The 20,446-nt window shown below is 43.3% G+C and overlaps 1 protein-coding gene across 2 annotated transcripts in view; it reads right to left on the bottom strand.

Moving 5' to 3' along the window:
- Positions 1-4,400: 4,400 nt before the first annotated feature.
- FLI1 (Fli-1 proto-oncogene, ETS transcription factor) overlaps positions 4,401-20,446 on the bottom strand; it is a 145,211-nt gene continuing 129,165 nt past the window's right edge. For both annotated transcript variants that reach the window (XM_070765187.1, XM_070765186.1), the window contains exons 6-9: positions 12,093-12,158; positions 8,327-8,389; positions 7,215-7,262; positions 4,401-5,996 (exon numbers count right to left, since the gene is read on the bottom strand). In XM_070765187.1, the coding sequence (XP_070621288.1) occupies positions 5,467-5,996; positions 7,215-7,262; positions 8,327-8,389; positions 12,093-12,158 (707 nt within the window). In that variant the 3' untranslated portion in view covers positions 4,401-5,466. The remainder of the gene's footprint in view (positions 5,997-7,214; positions 7,263-8,326; positions 8,390-12,092; positions 12,159-20,446) is intronic.

Below are 20,446 nucleotides of genomic sequence, written 5' to 3'. Positions count from 1 at the left end.
CCTTCCATTTGTTAAAGAAACAAGGGCATCAGTTATCATTTTGGTAACACAAATAAACATCCCCAAACCCAAAGGAAATAATAATGAGACCACCTTTGGTCTCAGAGCATTTTTCGCACCACAAGTTCCCTCTCCCTCCCTCCCTCCCTCTTTCTCTTCTCATTCAGTAACTGAGTAGTTGATGCATGGAACTCACTACCTGACTTTGTAGTATCATCACCTAACTCCCAAAACTTTGCGCTTAGACTATCCACTGTTGACCTCTCCCGATTCCTAAGAGGTCAGTAAGAGGCGTGCATAAGTGCACCAGCGTGCCTTCCGTTCCCTGTCCTAATGCTTCTATTTTACTAGTATCATGTCTACAAATATTATTATATCTTTGTATACCACCAATATGTACTTGACAAAACAAACAAATAAATAAAACAAGTAAACTTGAAGGCAATTTGCAATAAAGGTGCTGAGAGTGAAGAATTAGAAGTTTCCCCACTCCCCAGTGAAGGGCTGCAGATTTTTTACTACTACACTGTGGGTGTGGCTTATTTTGTGGGTGTGGCTTGTCAACCATGTGACCAGGTGGGAATGGCTTGACAATCATGTGATTGGGGGCTGGCTTAAAGGTCATGTGACTAGCTTAAAGGTAGCCAACTTGACGTCACTCATGTCAAGGGTTTGGGTTAGGGTGCCTGGCCTCTCCTCGCCTCAAAGAGATATAATTTCCCTCTCTATTTACTATTACTGAACATCCAAAATATGCTATTTAATTCTATGTATATATGCCATATGCGTACATACATATTACACACAGGCACACAAAAATATGCATTATCTATTACATAAACTTTATGTGTATGTACACACACGCACGCACAGCTCTTCTAAAATTATACACATTCAAGCTCATTTACTGCGATAGGAAAAAACATACCCAGAGTCCAGAAGTTAAAAAAAGAAGAAAAAAAAATCACATTTTTTCTTCCGATTCTGCGTACCTGACCAAAATTTTTCTACCGGTTCTGCATATCTCACCATACCCATAGGAGCTCATCACTGCACCTCCCCCTATGAATCTACCAAACAGTGTGCAGAAAATGAGAGAAAGAGAAGGGTAAAAGGGGACATATCTGGGACTATCAGACATTTCAGAAACAAATCATGCCAAACCAACACGGTGACCAAATCATTAGACTAGCAAAATGCAGAAAATGCAACTTTAGCAACACAGTGGTCAATTCCCAGAATGCACTACCTGTGGTCTCTTCCCCCAATCCCCAAAAACTTTAACCTTAGATTGTCTAGAGTTGACCTCTCCCCTTTTTCTGAGTTCTGTAACGGGCGTGCATAAGCGCACCATTGTATTTGTATTTATTAGATTTGTATGCCGCCCCTCTCCGAAGACTCTGGGTGGCAAACAACAATATAAAAAGACGATGCAAACAAATCTAATATTAAAAACAATCTAAAAACCCCCAATTTAAAGAACCACTCATACATACAAGCATACCATGTATAAATTCTATAAGCCTACGGGGAAGAGAAATTTCAATTCCCCCATGCCTGACCACAGAGGTGGGTTTTAAGGAGCTTGCGAAAGGCAAGGAGGGTGGGGGCAACTCTGATATCTGGGGGGAGCTGGTTCCAGAGGGCCGGGGCCGCCACAGAGAAGGCTCTTCTGCTGGGTCCCGCCAAACAACATTGTTTAGTCGACGGGACCCGGAGAAGGCCAACTCTGTGAGACCTAACCGGTCGCTGGGATTCGTGCAGCAGAAGGCGGTCCCGGAGATATTCTGGTGCCTACCATCCCTGTCTTATAGTCCTATTGTCCAAATATTTATGTTTTTACCAATACTTACTATCTTGTACATGCTTTCGAGAAATAAAATAAAATAAATAGATAAAACAAACAAGCAAGCAAACAAACAAATAAAAACGGGACAATATAGGTCTAAAATTTCTCGCCCCATTCTCTCCTCCATTGTGCTTTTATTCTTCATGTGAAAAAGTGTTGAGAACACCCTTTATATTTCTACATGGGGCTACCTTTGAAAAGTGTTCGGAAACTCCAGATCGTGCAGAACGCAGCCGCGAGAGCCATTGTGGGGCTTCCCAGATTCGCCCACGTATCTACAACACTCCGTGGCCTGCATTGGCTGCCAATCAGTTTCTGGTCACAATTCAAAGTGTTGGTCATGACCTTTAAAGCCCTACATGGCATTGGTACCTCCAGAACCGCCTGCTACTGCATGAATCCCAGCAGCCGATAAGGTCCCACAGAGTTGGCCTTCTCCGGTCCCATCGACTAAACAATGTCGTCTGGCGGGCCCCAGGGGAAGAGCCTTCTCTGTGGCGGCCCCGGCCCTCTGGAATCAACTTCCCCCGGAGTTTAGAACTGCCCCCACCCTCCTTGCCTTCCGTAAACTACTTAAGAACCACCTATACCGCCAGGCATGGGGGATTTGAGACATCTTTCCCCCAGGCTTATTATAATTTATGTTTGGTATGTATGTGCTGTTTGGTTTTTAATTATGATAGGGTTTTTAGGTTTTTAATATTAGATTTGTGCCAGCATAATATTGTTTTTAGCATTGTTGTGAGCTGCCCCGAGTCTTTGGAGAGGGGCGGCATACAAATCTAATAAATTATTATTATTATTATTATTATTATTATTATTATTATTATTATTATTAAAATCCTGCAACGGTCATGATGTTCCTTTCCAAAACTGAGACAGGAGTGGAACGCAATTTCTCAGTCCATAAAGATTAAGCTACAAATCCCACAGGGTCTCGTAGGGGTTCTACAAGGGTGAGTGGAAGCCTCCAAAAAAATGTGCATTCCTTCAAGCACATTCATTGTGCTTGAAGTCTATAGCACATTCAGCTGCTATACAGTAGCTGTGGGAGAAGCTGGGAAACTGGGTCAAAAATCCAAATTCTCCTTGCTGGGTTGAAGGAACTTTCTACCCTGGCTCCAGGGTGTTTTGATTACCTAGAATGGAATTTGCGAGTTCCATTGTGAATTGCTCTCCTCCCTCTGTTCTTAGTCGTTTCCAATCTTCTAACTTCCCCCCCAAGGATGTGGATGTTAAAGACTTACAAGCTATATATATCTTTATATGTTTACACATGGGAAAAAAAAAACCCTTTACAGTTTATCTGTAGAAGAAAACCCCATTATGAACTTTTCACTTTAATTCAAGGGGGAAAAACATTTAGTTAATTCTTTTTTCTTAAGTAAAGTTCACCAAAGGATTCTGCTGAACCGGACACTTTGAAACAACTCTTGAGGGTTATTCCATCATCTTCCTTCCTTCCTTCCTTCCTTCCTTCCTTCCTTCCTTCCTTCCTTCCTTCCTTCCTTCCTTCTTCCTGCCCTCCCTCCCTCCCACCCACCCGCCTCCCTCCCTCTCATCCATCCATCCATCCATCCAGATAGATGGATGGATGGATGGATAGATGGACTATCTATCTATCTATCTATCTATCTATCTATCTATCTATCTATCTATCTATCCATCTATCTATCTATCTCTGTCTATCTTTCTATCTACAAAAATCCTATCTTTTCTTTAATCTTCATAACAAAACATGAAAGGGGAAAAAAGATTGGGGAGGTAAAAGAAGGAGGTTTGAGGAAGCCACCAAACCATCAATCCTTAGTCAAAGAGTCCTTTGTTTGTCTGCCTGCCTGCCTGCCTGCCTGCCTATCTATATCTATATCTATATCTATATCTATATCTATATCTATATCTATATCTATATCTATATCTATATCTATCTATCTATCTATCTATCTATCTATCATCTATCTATCTTTCATCTCTCTCTCTCTCTCCCTCCCTCCCTACTCCCCTCTCTTATCTATGCACCCATCCACCCACTCACCTATCCATCTCGATCTTCTACCTACCATCTATCATCTCTATCTCCATCCATCCATTGCATAGATCTAAAAGGTGTGCAAAAATATATTTAGGATTCTTTTTTTTAAATGGCTTTATAAATGTCCTTATTTTTCATCAACACACTCTAGGAAGTATTCAAGGCAAATCATCAAAGGCTTTTATTGCTATTGTGTTCCTCCTGTTTGTTTGTTTTTAATTTAAAATTACACACAGTAACCAGATTATAAAGTGCCACTTGGGAAATACTTAATATGCTATGATTACATGTGGAATCAGCATATTGAAGGTCCTAATTTTAACTGCTGTAAAGACTATTTCAAATTTGAACCCTCTTCTCAGGAATCAGTTACCATATTTCTTTGAAGATACTTATGTCAGCTAATCAATATTAAACCAATAGAGCTTTGTAATAGATCTTTATTCCAAGTTTCTGGATATAACTGTCAGTTTGTTTCCAAATGGGGTCCTTAGTTTCCCAACAGACACATTACATGTGTTTCTTTTTTTAAAACTTTATTTAGCAAAACAAAAAAATAATAATAACAAAACAAAGCTGCAACCCAAATGTACAGATTAAAAAAGATGTACAAAAATGGATTTGATAGTTAAAAAAAACAAAACAACCACAACTGCATTTGTGACCGAGGTCAACTCGTTTCAGTTTTCATCAATACTGTAAGATATAGGTTAAAAACATAACTCTGCATAATTTATACAGTAAGTTGCCCTCTGATTTTGTTGACCTCTTTGGCAGCAGACTGACAAACGCACAGCGTTCGTGAATCAGTAATGTTTATTTTGCAATTCCCCAAACTTGGTTGAAGCTGGCGGAGTTGCTGTCATTTTATATTAGTTCCATTTTGCATTCTTAAGAATATCTGTCCTCAATGCACTATACCTTCCTGTTTCATTTTTTTTCCTGGTGCCTTATGCTCCCAGAGTTATTAACAAAACCATGTGACAATGCACATTCTTTGTAAAGTCCTTTCAATGCCCTTAGTTGCTTTAAAATATACACATTTACTTATAATTCGTTATCTTTTTTTTTCCAGTTGAGTGAAAAACAACAACAACCCAAGCCTTTGTTGGCCTGTAAGCTAAAATTCCAGTTGATTATTTGCAAACCAGGTCCTCAACATTTGTGAATTTTCTTCAGCCCATCTCAAAACTGGAAAAAAATGATTTTCCATGAATTTCGAACAAGAGTCATAGGTTTTGATCTTTCAAAAAGCTTTTGGACTTGACAATGCTTTGTCTACAGTGATAACTCACTGCACAACTGTTAAAAGCTGGTCCTTATAAACGAGAAAAGGCTTTGAACCCAAAAGAAAGGCAGGATACTGGCCTACAAGAGAATCCATCTGCTTCCCTGAGACAAAGGAAGCAGAGTTAGAAAAATAAAAAGGTTTATTCCAATAAAAAATAACAATATTAATATCCAGGGTTTGGGGGTGTTTTGAGCTTTCTCCCCAACGGTATATTTTTTAAAAAGTCCCGAGATTTTCAAGAATGGAAGAAAACATACAGTCGAAATGAGAAACGCCAGCAAAGATGAAAAGCATTTAGTAGTAGCTGCCTAGGTGTGAGGGCATGTGGGAATTAGCATGGCGGGGTACGTTGGGGTTTGGATAAATACTTCCAGCAGGAGAAGTCCAGTAGGGTGAAGCTGCCCCAAAGAAACTAGAGGAAGTGACGGGCATAGAGGATGGATGGGGAGGGACGAAGTTCATTTTCTGCTGGTGCGCATGGTACGAAGGCATGTAGGAGAGATCCGAAGGGTATTTATACATCGATGATTCGGTTGGGTGAGGCTGAAGTGCTTGCGCGATGCCGTGAAAGTCAAATTTGTAAGCGTATCTCTTGCCGTGCACTTTGGTCATGATGTTCTTGTCGTAGTAATATCGGAGGGCTCGACTCAACTTGTCGTAATTCATGTTGGGTTTACTTTTGCGTTCTCCCCAGCGCCGGGCCACCTCATCGGGGTCGGTCATTTTGAACTCCCCGTTGGTGCCTTCCCACGTAATGCAGCTAGCGTTGGAGCTGTCCGACAGCAACTCTAGGAGGAATTGCCACAGTTGGATCTGTCCACTCCCTATCGGGGGGAGAGAAGGAAAGAGAGAGAGAGAGAGATTGAGAGAGGGAGAGAGAGATTGAGAGAGAGAGAGAGATTGAGAGAGGGAGGGAGGGAGGGAAGGAGAGAGATAGAGAGGGAGGGAGGGAGAGATAGAGAGGGAGGGAGATTGAGAGAGAAAGAGGGAGGGAGAGAGAGAGGGAGGGAGAGAGAGATGGAGAGAGAGAGAGAGATGGAGAGAGAGGGAGGGAGGGAGGGAGAGGGACAGAGGAAGAGAAAGAGAGAGGGAGGGAAGGAGAGAGATTGAGAGAGATGGAGAGAGAGATGGAGAGAGAGAGATTGAGAGAGAGAGAGAGAGAGATTCAATGATAAACTTATTTTCTTGCCCTTCACAGATCAGTCAAAAAGTTACACCTGATTAATAGCTAAATAAATATGATACTTAGTTATTCTAGGGAAAGATGAGATATGAAAATTGAATCAAATATTATAAGCCAGATGGCAATATAAGAATTGGTGGCAGCACTATATAATGATATGACACAAATTCATTTATTAATAAGAATTTAAACATATAGAATTTTCTAATATAGTTTATGTGATATATGATAAGAAGTACTTTTGTTCTATTTTAGATATATATATATAGAACCTCTAGTAATTACTGGATAAATTGATATTGAATTAATTAATCTAATGTTGAAATAAAAGTTTGAATTAAGATGGGCATAATATAGAGTTTGATATTATTTATATTGATGTAATGTAATTTTTCAATGTAAGGTGGGAAAAAATATTATTGTTTTTTGAGATTTGTTGAGGTTTTCTTTTTTGTGATAATAGAAAAAGAAAAAAAAATCTTTTACTTTAAGCATGGTTTTAGTGTTTGTACTTATTCTATGTTGAAGAAAAATAAATTTTCTATTTGGAAGAAAAATAAAATTTCTGTTTGGAAGAAAAAAAAAGCTACACCTGATTAGTGAGTGTTAAGAGACATAGTCTTCTTATTGGTGGCTCCAGGGTTCCATAAAAGGAAGTAAACTTTTTAAAAAGACTGTTAACAATCCTTTCTTTTCAGTTTCTGTTTCACTTATGATGTTGCTATAGCTTATAACCATGTTTGGGTTTTTCTAATAAATGATAATGTGATTGTTTAATATCTATTGCAAGAATTATTGCATACGGAGAGTGAGTTAGATGATAGATGGGTTGGGCTAGTTTTGATTCAGGTGGACTTACCTGGGTTGGCTAAACGGCTACTGGTGGGCCCTAAGATCTGATACGGATCTAAATTGAGAAAAAGAAGAGAAGATCAGGTGTTGTAGAACAGAGGTCCCCAACCGCCGGTCCGCGGACCGGGACCGGGCCGTTGGGGGTTTTCAGCCGGTCCGCGGCGGCGCTGCCCTCCCGGCAGAGAACATTATGCAGGACGGGGTGGGGCGGCGGGCGGTGACGCAGCCCTCCACACTTCTCCACAGGGCGGGGAGAATCAGGAGGCTCCTTTGGCGGCTGGGGGCTGCCTGGCTTTGTGATTTTGGCTGGGGGGGGAGTTAGGAAGGTCCTACTTCTCCCCCCCCCAGCCAAAAATTCAAAGCCTATCTGCTGGATATGGGCGATGAGTGGGACAGAGCGGCGCGGAAGCCTCTTGCAGCAGCTGCCACAGCCACCGGCTTCGGCGCCGTTCGTCCCGCCCATCGCCCGTATCCAGCAGAAGCTGCTGCCCGAGTGCTCTTGGCCGGCGGGATTCAAAGTGCTGGGGTGGGGGTGTCCTGACAGCTCCCCCACCCCAGTGCTTCGCCTCCCGCTGGGACACCCCCCACCCCAGCACTTTAAATCCCGCCGGCCAAGAGCACTCGGGCAGCAGCTTCTGCTGGTTACGGGCGATGGGCGGGACGAACGGCGCCGAAGCCGGTGGCTGTGGCAGCTGCTGCAAGAGGCTTCCGCGCCGCTCTGTCCCACTCATCGCCCGTATCCAGCAGATAGGCTTTGAATTTTTGGCTGGGGGGGAGAAGTAGGACCTTCCTAACTCCCCCCCCCAGCCAAAATCACAAAGCCAGGCAGCCCCCAGCCGCCAAAGGAGCCTCCTGATTCTCCCCGCCCTGTGGAGAAGTGTGGAGGGCTGCGTCACTAAGCTCCACCCCTCCATAACCCCACCCCCATATGACCAAAGCCCCCCCCCCCACCGGGCCGTGGAAAACTCGTCTAACTTAAAGCCGGTCCCTGGTGCTAAAAAGGTTGGGGACCTCTGTTGTAGAAGGCCCAATCTCAAGAAGTGTTTTTTAATATATAGCAATGTATATATATATATATCCCCAAAATCAGTAAAATTGTATACATTCCAGCACTATTACCTGGCTGGGGTCTTTGTTGTTCTCCGTTTTTGCTTACATTTTGTGTCCCTCCCAAAGGAGGGCCTAGCAAAGCAAATAAGAAAGGTTAGGTTAGGGGAAAAAGAAGGAGACACCAAAATAATATGTAGGTCCTTTAAATTCATCAATATTTATTCCTCCATTCTAAAAAGATGTGATGTTCACTGCACTCTTATTTCGTTCCCACAGCCTCTATTTTCTAACACAGCAGCCCAAACATTATCTTTTGATCGGCATAGAAAATGAAACCAGAATCTTTCCTATGTCCAAATTGCAGCAGCAAAAACTACAGTGTGTGCGTTTCTCTCTCTCTCTCTCTCTCTCTCTGTGTGTGTGTGTGTGAATACCAATAGCACTTAGACTTATATACCTTTTCACAGGGCCTTACAACACTGTCTGAGAGGTTCACAGCATCACCTTATTCATTCATTCATTCATTCATTCATTGGATTTGTATGCCGCCCCTCTCCAGAGACTCGGGGCGGCTAACAGCGACAATAAAACAGTGTACAATAGTAATTTGGTATTAGAAATGATTAAAAATCCATTAATATAAAAACCAAACATACATACATACATACATACCATGCATAGAATTGTAAAGGCCTAGGGGGAAAGAGGATCTCAATTCCCCCATGCCTGGCAGCAGAGGTGGGTTTTAAGTTGTTTACGAAAGGCAAGGAGGGTGGGGGCAGTTCTAATCTCTGGGGGGAGTTGGTTCCAGAGGGCCAGGGCCGCCACAGAGAAGGCTCTTCCCCTGGGTCCTGCCAGGCGACATTGTTTAGTTGATGGGACCCGGAGAAGGCCCACTCTGTGGGACCTAACTGGTCGCTGGGATTCATGCAGCAGAAGGCGGTCCCTGAGGTAATCTGGTCCAGTGCCATGAAGGGCTTTATAGGTCATAACCAACACTTTGAATTGTGACCGGAAACTGATCGGCAACCAATGCAGACTGCGGAGTGTTGGTGTAACATGGGCATATTTGGGAAAGCCCATGATAGCTCTCGCAGCTGCATTCTGCATGATCTGAAGTTTCCGAACATTTTTCAAAGGTAGCCCCATGTAGAGAGCGTTACAGTAGTCAAGCCTCGAGGTGATGAGGGCATGAGTGACCGTGAGCAGTGACTCCCGGTCCAAGTAGGGTCGCAACTGGTGCACAAGGCGAACCTTGGCGAACGTCCCCCTCGCCACGGCTGAAAGATGTTTCTCTAATGTGAGCTGCGGATCGAGGAGGACGCCCAAGTTGCGAAACTCCTCTGAGGGGGCCAGTGATTCTCCCCCCAGGGTAATGGACGGACAGATGGAGTTGTCCTTGGGAGGTAAAATCCACAGCCACTCCGTCTTGTCTGGGTTGAGTTTGAGCTTGTTGACACTCATCCAGGCCCCAACATCCTCCAGGCACCGGCACATCACTTCCACTGCTTCGTTGGCTGGACATGGGGTGGAGATGTATAACTGGGTATCATCGGCGCATTGATGATACCTCACCCCATGCCTCTGGATGATCTCACCTAGCGGTTTCATATATTGCACCCACAAACCTGGCTCTTCATTTTACCAACGTCAAAAGGATGGAAGGCTGAGTCAACCTTGATCTGGTCAGGACCGAACTCCTGGCAGTGAGCAGAGTCAGCCTGGAATGTTGCATTCTAACTACTACACTACCACGGCTCCGTGATGGAGAATAAACCCTCCAAGCATCATGTAATAGTGAAGCAATCAAAATAGCACTTAGACTTATATTGCTTCATAATGCTTTAAAGCCCTCTCTCAGCAGTTTACAGAGTCAGCTTCTTGCCCCCAACAATCTGGGCCCTCATTTTACACACCTCGGCAGGATTGATTTATTGATTTATTGATTGATTTATTGATTGATTGATTGGATTTGTATGGCGCCCCTCTCCGCAGACTCCGCAGATGGAAGGAGGCTGAGTCAGCCTTGAGTCTGGTGAGATTTGAACTGCCAAATTTCAGGCAGCCAGCAGGCAGCAGAAGTAGCCTGCAGTACTAAGCAACATGAGAAAATATTATTTTACGGAAAGAGTAGTAGATCCTTGGAACAAACTTCCAGCAGACGTGGTAGATAAATCCACAGTAACTGAATTAAAACATGCCTGGGATAATCATATATCCATCCTAAGATAAAATACAGGAAATAGTATAAGGGCAGACTAGATGGACCATGAGGTCTTTTTCTGCCGTCAGACTTCTATGTTTCTATGTTTCTATGTTACTACATTCTAACCACTGGGCCACCACGACTCTTAGTCTATAATTCTCAAGGTCACTTAAGATGGTCCTGACTCCTGCTGTTGAGAAAAAGGCGACAGAAATACTACAACAAAAGACTCCGGTTCTTTCCAATATGCTAAGGTGTGATCACAGGGATCTCTTTATGAATCTCTAGGAAACTTGAGGGAGGATCACAAAATATCCAAGGAACAAAAAATGAAGTGCCAAAGGAAAGCTCTCCAGAGAACCACTATTGTCATTGGATTTTGAATCAAGGCCGGTGTAGACCAGTGTTTCTCAGCCTTGGCAGCTATAAGATATCGGGACTTCAACTCCCAGAATTCCTCAGCCAGACTGGAATTCTGAGAGGTGAAGTCTGCAAAATGGCTGTGGTTGAGAAATACTGGTGTAGAAGATTAAATTAGTGCAGGCAATAGTATGAGAACACAATCATTGATAAAAGTCTGTAGAGAATCTCAGTCATCCAGGTCATGGTTGTCCCTTTTTCGGGAAGCAACTGGATTTTCTTCTTTTTTTTTTCTTTGAAGACTTTTCGCTTCTGAGAAGTGAAATATCTTCAAAGAAAAAAAATGAGAAAGTCCAATTTCCTCCTGAAAAAAAGCACCCGTGGGACAATCAGTGACACCAACTATACAACGTTAACATTTTAAAACACGACTACTCTAGTGATGGGCGAACTGAACTTGCACAATTCGGGTCCGTACTGAATTTTGTGGTGTTCGGTATGCCGAACACGAAATTTTTTGAAACTTTGGGCAAAGTTCGGGGCTGCGTTCGGCGTTCGGAGCTTTGACATCACTGGCAGGTTGCTAAGGATGCCAAGGTGATCACTTCCTGGATTCCATAGAATCCAGGAAGTGATCACCTTGGCGTCCTTAGCAACCTGCCGGTGACATCAAAGCTCCACCCCCGGAATCTCTTCATGGGAGGGATTCCCCAGCTTCTTCAAAGGGGGGTCTTCACGTAAAAATAAACATTGTTAGAAAGTGATGCCGCAGCAGCGCTGCAAGCAAAGGGCGGTCCTTTCACGCTAAAATTAAACATGTTTATTTTTACGTGAAAGGACTGCCCTTTGCTTGCAGCACCGCTGCGGCATCATTTTCCGTAAAAATAACAATGTTTATTTTTAGGTGAAGACCTCCCTTTGAAGGAGCTGGGGAATCGCTCCCATGAAGAGATTCCTGGGGCAGAGCTTTGATGTCACCGGCAGGTTGCTAAGGACGCCAAGGTGATCACTTCCTGGATTCCATGGAATCCAGGAAGTGATCACCTTGGCGTCCTTAGCAACCTGCTGGTATACATGATGTCAAAGCTCCGCCCCCAGAATCTCTTGGTGGGATTCCCCGTTCGGGTTCGGTTCAGGTTTGGCCGAATTTTGCGTAAAGTTCGTCCGAACTTGCCGAACCCGAACACTGTTGGGTTCGCCCATGACTAGACTTCTCCTGAAAACCATCTCTCAGCCTATCGAGGAGAAAGGTGTACCCCAGTAACTCACTTTTATTGTGGCTGGAATTCAGATTATTTCCCCATCCTGATCTTCGAACAGCATCGTAGGAGTTTTCTAATTCAAAGCAAACAAAAGAGAGTAATAATTAATTGCAAATCATTCTTAACAATAATTGAGAACAACCTACAAGTCAAATGCTATACTGTAGTTGTGTTAGAAAATCTACAGAAACCTATTCAATGCTGCCTAGAATTCTGGTGCTGAAAGAGGAAGATTATCATTCAGAATGAGGGATTGATTGATTGATTGATTGATTGATTGATTTATTTATTTATTGGTTTGTTTGTTTGTTTGTTTGTTTGTTTGTTTATTTATTTTTTTATTTTATTTTATTTTATTTTATTTTATATTTTATTTTATTTTATTTTATTTTATTTTATTTTATTTTATTTTATTTTATTTTATTTTATTTTATTTTATTTTATTTTATTTTATTTTATTTATTTATTTATTTATTTATTTATTTATTTATTTATTTATTTATTTATATTTATTGATTGATTGATTGATTGATTGATTGATTGATTGATTGATTGATTGGATTTGTATGCCGCCCCTCTCTGTGGACTCGGGGTGGCTAACAACAGTAGTAAAAACAGCATGTCACAATCCAACAGTAAAACAGCTAAAAACCCTTGTTATAAAAAACAATCATACATACAAACGTACCATGCATAAATTGTAGAAGCCTAGGGGGAAAGAATATCTCAGTTCCCCTATGCCTGACGACAAGAGGTGGGTTTTAAGGAGCTTACGAAAGGCAAGGAGGGTGGGGGCTATTCTAATCCCTGGGGGGAGTTGGTTCCAGAGGGTCGGGACTGCCACAGAGAAGGCTCTTCCCTTGGGTCCCGCCAAACGACATTGTTTAGTTGACGGGACCCGGAGAAGGCCCACTCTGTGGGACCTAACTGGTCGCTGGGATTCGTGTGGCCCGGAAGTTAAATATTCATGATGGATTTGGGAATCTTAGTACAAATGTGACAAACTAGAAGATAAATTAAAAGACAAGATGTAATGGGTGGAAACTATTCAAGGAGAGGTCCCACCTAGAACTAAGGAGAAATTTCCTGACAGTTAGAGCAATTGATCAGTGGAACAACCTGCCTCCAGAAGTTGTGGGTGCTCCAACACTGGAGGTTTTTAAGAAGAGGTTGGTCAACCATTTGACTAAAATGGTATAGAGTTTCCTGCTTAAGGAGGGGGTTAGACTAGAAGACCTCCAAGGTCCCTTCACACTCTGTTATTCTGTTTTATTCTGTTAACTACTGGCAGTAGATGCTAGTGAAATAGGCAGATGAAGCAGGAACATGGTTTGTTTCAAAATAAACGGTTGGCATCGTTGCACCCATCATAGACCACAAAACAGAGGACATATTCCAAGTACAGTATTGCAAAACTTTTCAAAATCATGGAGACCATGCCAAGTATGATTGTAAGATGACAAATCGCTCAAAGAAGTAACAAGTCCCAGCAGTTGTTTCTAGCAATGGAAGCACAAGGCAGCCATTGTCCTCATAGCTTGCCTCAAGGGCTTTCTTTCTTTCTTATTTATTTATTTATTTTGTACACGGCTACCCAATTCAAACAATATGACTTTTGGTAACATGCAAGAAATTTGTTTTCTCTGTAGCAGTTCATTGATTTCACAAATTGTTAGTACTTGGCAATATATAAACAAGCTAACGATAAATGTTTGTTCCTAATGAAGAACTATAGTTTTAAGAAGTAATGCTGCAAATTGCCACAAGAGGGAGCCAAAAAGCATGATTTTCTCTCTCTGTTCTCCCTGTTCTTTCTGCTGATTCATTGTGATTGATGTAGTAAGCTCTCTGATATTCAATGATGATAATTTGATGTATTTGTAAGCTGTAATACATGTCTGATATGTAAGTCAAAGACAGGCTTGTAATACAGTGGTACCTCTACTTATGGACTTAATTTCTTCCAGGTTCTTAAGTAGAAAAGTTTGTAAGAAGAAGCAATTTTTCCCATAGGAATCAATATAAAAGCAAATAATGCGTGCGATTGGGGAAACCATAGGAAGGGTGGAGGCCCTGTTTCCTCCCAGGAGATTCCTAGAGAGGCCCCATGGATGTTTCTCCCCACCGTTTCTGCCCCTGTTTCCTCCCAAGAGATTCCTAGAGAGGCCCCACATAGGGTTCTCCCCGCCTTTGCCGGCCCTGTTTCCTCCCAGGATATTCCTAAAGAGGCCCCTCGGAGGCTTCTCCCTGCCTTTTCTGGTTACAGTTTTGGAGGCTTGGGTTTGTAAATGGGGGCAAAAAAAATCTTGAACACAATGTTCTTATCTAGAAAGGTTCGTAAGTAGAGACCTTTGTAGGTAGAGGTACCACTGTATTATTGTATTGACTGATTTGAATGTGTATGACGGGACCGTTTAATTTGACTGTGCTATTTCCACTAATTGAACTTTAATGTATCTGTTTTTGTATGACTGATTCTCATACAGTATCTCACTGGATATTTGCTGGAATCCCATATTTCCCTTTGTGCATGCCCTTGATAACTGAAGGGTCATTCTGCACACTCCTTAACACAAATGCAACACACTATAGTTTTCTTATACATAGCACATAGCCATCACAGTAGGGAAATCTGGGATGCGCACGCAGCTGTGTGTCCCTGCCCCGCACCCACATGTCCCCGCCTGAGACTTGGCTTCTGCGCATGCGCAGCAGTGAAATCTCACGTGAGGACGTTTGCACAATTTTGGTTATTTTTTTTGCTTCTTCACATGCCTATATCTCTTTCTGTTTCTGTCTGTCTGTCTGTCTCCCTCTCTCACACACACACATACACCCACACAAACACAAACACAGTTTGTCCATTAAATAATCCCAACTTGGAGGGAGGGAGGAAAGAAGGAAGGAAGGAAGGAAAAAAGGATGGAAGGAAGGAAGGGAGGAAGGAAGGAAGGAAGGAAGGAAGGAAAAAAGGATGGAAGGATAAAAGGAAGGAAGGAAGGGAGGAAGCAAGGAAGGATGAAAAGATGGAAGGGAGGGAGGGAGGAAAGAAGGAAGGAAGGAAGGGAGGGACAAAGGGAGGAAGGATGAAAGGATGGAAGGATGGAAGAATGGAAGGGAGGGAGGAAAGAAGGAAGGAAGGAAAAAAGGATGGAAGGATAGAAGGAAGGGAGGGAGGAAGGGAGGAAGGAAGGAAGGATGGAAGGATGGAAGGATGGAAGGGAGGGAGGAAAGAAGGAAGGAAGGAAGCAAGCAAGGAAGGAATGAAGGAAGGACTGCCCGGATGGGGAGGGGAATGCAGTGGGGTAGCGAAAATGGAGCTCCACCCCAGAGCACCCAATCTGCACTCAAAGTATTTGCAAGAAAATGCAGGGCATCCTGCATAAGCCATGCCAACAATGTTGTAGTAAAAAGTTTGGTAGGTCTTCACTGGAAGGAAGGGAGGGAGGGAGGGAGGGAGGGAGGGAGGGAAGGAAGGATGGTAGGAAGGAAGGAAAAAAGGAAGGAAGGAAGGAAGGAAGGAAAAAAGGAAGGAAGGAAGGAAGGAAGGAAGGAAGGAAGGAAGGAAGGAAGGAAGGAAAGAAAGCCTCCAACTGCTATAGGGAAGAGGAGAAACCAGCCATCTGGAAACAAATTTTCTTATAGCTGTATAGGAAACTGCTCAGCTTGCTCTTAAGACCTTCTGGAAGTAGCAAACTTGCAAGCCAGGCAGCTCATAACTCTGCACATGTGCAATAAAACAGAGGTTGGGGGTGGACATGTGTGTGTGTGTGTGTGTGTAGCCCCCCCCCCTTATTTTGCTAGGGGAAAAGGAAACATAATGGTGACTTAGAAAGTGGCCCAGACATGCTGTCAGGTTCAATTCGGAGAACTGGAGCCTGGTGCTGGGACAACACGGTCGGTTGTCATCCCCTTGTGAGTATGGGTTTCCTGCCTCCCGCCGCTCACAGACAAGGAATCTTTGTTATAACACAGCCTTTCCCTCCCCCCCCCTTTTTAATAAAAAAAACCCCCCTTCTCTTTTTTGGGGGGGAAGAGGGGTGAGAAAACATACGGCCACCTTCTAAAGAGGGTCGGCAGGAAAGCAGACACAACATTAAGTCCGGAATTTCAAAGGAAAACATTTCTTTAAAGAATCCATTAGAGCAAGCTACTGTCTTTCCTGGAATCATAAACTTCCATTTTGGACGGCAGAATCATAATAAATAGAAGCAGAAAGAGGGGAGAAAAAAGGGGGGCAGTTGGTGTGTGATTGCTTTTTCTTTCCTTGCAAAAATATTATAAAATAGAGGCAGGCTTAGTCAGGGGCTCCTCCCCCCCAAGAGGGGGGACGACGCCGTACGGATTGTGGAAATGGGGCTGTGTTTGCAGCTCTACCATCGGTCAGTCGGTTGTGCGACCGACAGATTTCTGGTGAAAATTGCCGGGAGGGTTTGCTTCTGCGCATGTGCAGAAGCGAAAAGAGCTGAAATCTCACTTGCGCTCGTGAGATTTCATCTGTTTTTGCCATTTTTTTGCATCTGCTCATGCGCAGAAGCAAAAATATCGGCAAAAATAGCCAACATCTTGCAAGATTTGTCTTTCTATGTGTTGTGGTTAGCTCTGGCCCAGCTCCTGCCCCAAGGACTGTGGATGTGGGGGAGACATCCACATGCTGCAGGCCTGTTTTGCCCCCGGTGGAATCTGCTGATGAAGGCTCCTCTGACCAAGAAGACATGAGTGACAGGGGACTTCAACTCCCAGAATTCCCCAGCCAGCGCATGCTGGCTGGGGAATTCTGGGAGTTGAAGTCCAGATATATTCAAGTTGCCAAGGTTGGGAAACACTGCTCTATAACCTTCATTGCGCATTATTGTGTATTGGACTTAACAAATAAATAAAATTAAATAAATTTTAAAAATGCATGCAAGTAGAGCACTTATGTGGGGGGCTGCGCACATGTGCAAAGGTAGGCGCACTCACAATTGGATGCCATCACTGAACTGTTAAACTCCAAAAACTTTCCCGTTAAAAACAAACTTAGCAGAAAGGCTCCAGCCTGTTCTACTCAGAGCCTGGGGAATCTCCTTTCTTTTACAAGAAATCTGTTTCTCGGCCAAAGAAAACGGGATGACTCTCGTTAGAACGATCCAGGTCTCCAAAACAGATGAAGACAATTTGGACCAAGGTGCCCTACTCTGGAAAACAGAAGGGTATTTGTTGGCGTGGAATCGTGGCCGATGTCCAAGGAGGTTGGGCTTGATTCCAACGGAACCTGTTGCAGGAACTTCAACTCAGATTAATGTGAGGGCCGGCAGAGACTTTACTAGCATGTCCCTGAGTAAAACCACAGCTGTTAGGACTAAGGCCAAGTTTTGGCCTCTTTAGTGAATAGAGTGCTAAGTGTGAATGCTGATTAATAATCGAGCCAGCCAGTAAGAGATATATATCTACGTCTACATCAATGCATGCCGCACATACTTTCCAGAGTTCCCCCCCCCAAGTCTTAATATGGGAAAAGTTGCTCTAAAGCTGGACTTTCCAACCTTAACAACTTTAAGACTTGTGAACTTTGAATATTGTGAATATCTATCTATCTATCTATCTATCTATCTATCTATCTATCTATCTATCTATCTATCTATCTATCTATCTATCTATCTATCTATCTGTTGTGCTTCAGCCTGAGGCTCCTCAGGGACCGGCTGCGTCTCTGCTGGATCCAGGCCCGGAGGAGGAGGACAGTGAACAGGAGGGGGAGGACCAGGCAGACGGGGGAGAGGAAAGTCAGGAAGAGGAGGAGGTAGAGCAGCCTGAGAGCCCCGGGGGGGGGGGGGGGGGCTCTCCCCAGCCAGTAGCCTGGCCTCATTGGATGAGGACGCACAGGCTATAATTGACATGAGACAGAGACGTGCAGCTCAGAGACGGGACCAATTAGAAAGGTATTGGCATCACTGAATTGGCAACAGCTGGGTTTGGGTGTGGTTCTCCTCAGCAGGGTTTAAAAGGCAGGCAAGCCCTTTCAGCCATGTGGAGCGTTATCAACTGAAAGTTCTGTGACCCTGCTTTGCTTCTCGGCGTCTCTAATCTTGGCTTGTGGCCTAGAAGACTGGAAGACTTGGGGGAGGCACATGTTTGTTATCTCCAGCGTTGTTTTTGACAGCAAGAATCCTGTTTTACTTCATGGCCTTCGTGAAACATCTTTGAAGTTTCAGTGTGTTCCTGTTTGTAAGGACATTTTCTGTTACCTGTGTTTGCTTTGAATTCTATAAACTGCCTTTGATTTTTACCAGTGTGTCTGGATTCTCCTTTTGGGTTGGTGTTTGCTTCTGGAGGGACCCAGACAGAACACTATCTATCTATCTATCTATCTATCTATCTATCTATCTATCTATCTATCTATCATCTATCTATCTAATTCATATGACACCCAACTCCTCAAGGACTCAATGCAAAAAGGATGTTGAGACTCTAGAAAGAGTGCAGAAAAGAGCAACAAAGATGATTAGGAGACTGGAGGCTAAAACATATGAAGAACAGTTGCGGGAACTGGGCGTGTCTAGTTTGATGAAAAGAAGGATCAGGGGAGACATGATAGCAGTGTTCCAATATCTCAGGGGTTGCCACAAAGAAGAGGGAGTCAACCTATTCTCCAAAGCACCTGAGGGTAGAACAAGAAGCAATGGGTGGAAATTAAACATGGAGAGAAGTAACTTAGAACTAAGGAGAAATTTCCTGAGAGTTAGAACAATTAAGCAGTGGAACAGCTTTTCCCCAGAAGTTATGAATGCTCCAACACTAGAAGTTTTTAAGAAGAGATTGGATAACAATTTGTCTGAAGTGGTGTAGGGTTTCCTGCCTAAGCAGGGGATTGGACTAGAAGACCTCCCAGGTCCATTCAAATTCTGTTATTCTATTCTATTCTATTCTATTCTATTCTATTCTATTCTATTCCATTCCATTCCACTCCACTCCATTCCATTCCATTCTAACTTCCATTCTCCACCAGCTTTGTTGTCTGAGGAACTTCTGGAGGTGAAGTCCAGAAGTCTTAAAGTTGCCAAGGTTGGAGACCCCTGCTCTAAAGTGATAGCTGGGGGCCATTTTTTCCATGCATTTTGCATGGACCCTGAGCTTCCACAGTCCCTGCTGTTCGTCAACTTCAGACGTTTTCCACTTCCTTATTACATTCCTAGTTTGTCCAAGAACCACAGTTCCCTGGCCCCTCCGCAAACTCATTAAAATGTACCATGCAAAACAACAATAATGCAAAAGAGAATACGAACTATATTGGGGGAAAATGTGAACTTGGCAGTTTGAGCAAATATAAGGTCTTAATTTGCTAAGCGGTGGAAGTCTTGGTTGTAGAGCTGAATACCAAATTATTCTTATTTTAACCACCACATTATTCTGCTTTTGATTTAATACAGGTGCTTACGTGCGTATGGAAAAAAAGATGATAGCAATGCCTAATGCATTCAAGTACTTTTAAAGATATATGTGTTTGTATAAAAGAGAAAACAAATTGAAAAGTTTTTTTAAAAAACAAATAGCACTTAAAAAAAACCACAATTAAGCTTTCTGTAACTCATTTTCCTATTACCTTTTATTAGAGATATAGAGCTCTGGAATATTTTACTCTGCAGCCATAAGATATAATCTCTTGCATTTAATAATGGGAAGGAAGGGAGGGAGGGAGGGAGGAAGGAAGGAAGGAAGGAAGGAAGCTGTGGCGAGGAGGACATTTGCCCATGTTCACCTGGTGCACCAGTTGCGACCCTATTTGGACCAGGACTCACTGTTCACAGTCACTCATGCCCTCATCACCACGAGGTTCGACTACTGTAACGCCCTCTACATGGGGCTACCTTTGAAAAATGTTTGGAAACTTCAGATCATGCAGAATGCAGCTGCGAGAGCAGTCATGGGCTTCCCTAGGTATGCCCATGTTACACCAACACTCCGCAGTCTGCATTGGTTGCCGATCAATTTCCGGTCACAATTCAAAGTGTTGGTTATGACCTATAAAGCCCTTCATGGCATCGGACCAGAATATCTCTGAGACCGCCTTCTGCTGCACGAATCCCAGCGACCGATGAGTGGGCCTTCTCCGGGTCCCGTCAACTAAACAATGTCGGTTGGCGGGCCCCAGGGGAAGAGCCTTCTCTGTGGTGGCCCCGACTCTCTGGAACCAGCTTCCCCCAGAGATTAGAACTGCCCCTACCCTCCTTGCCTTTTGCAAACTCCTTAAAACCCACCTTTGTCGTCAGGCATGGGGGAACTGAGATATCTCCCCCGGGCCTATATAATTTATGTATGGTATGTTTGTAGGTATGTCTGCTTAAAAATGGGGTTTTTTAACTGTTTTAAATTTTAAATTGT

The sequence above is a fragment of the Erythrolamprus reginae genome, chromosome 12, assembly GCF_031021105.1.
Source record: "Erythrolamprus reginae isolate rEryReg1 chromosome 12, rEryReg1.hap1, whole genome shotgun sequence".
In the NCBI taxonomy this organism is placed as follows: domain Eukaryota; kingdom Metazoa; phylum Chordata; class Lepidosauria; order Squamata; family Dipsadidae; genus Erythrolamprus; species Erythrolamprus reginae.
Note: the sequence above shows the minus strand (reverse complement) of the source record. Positions and strands in the feature narration are given on the sequence as shown.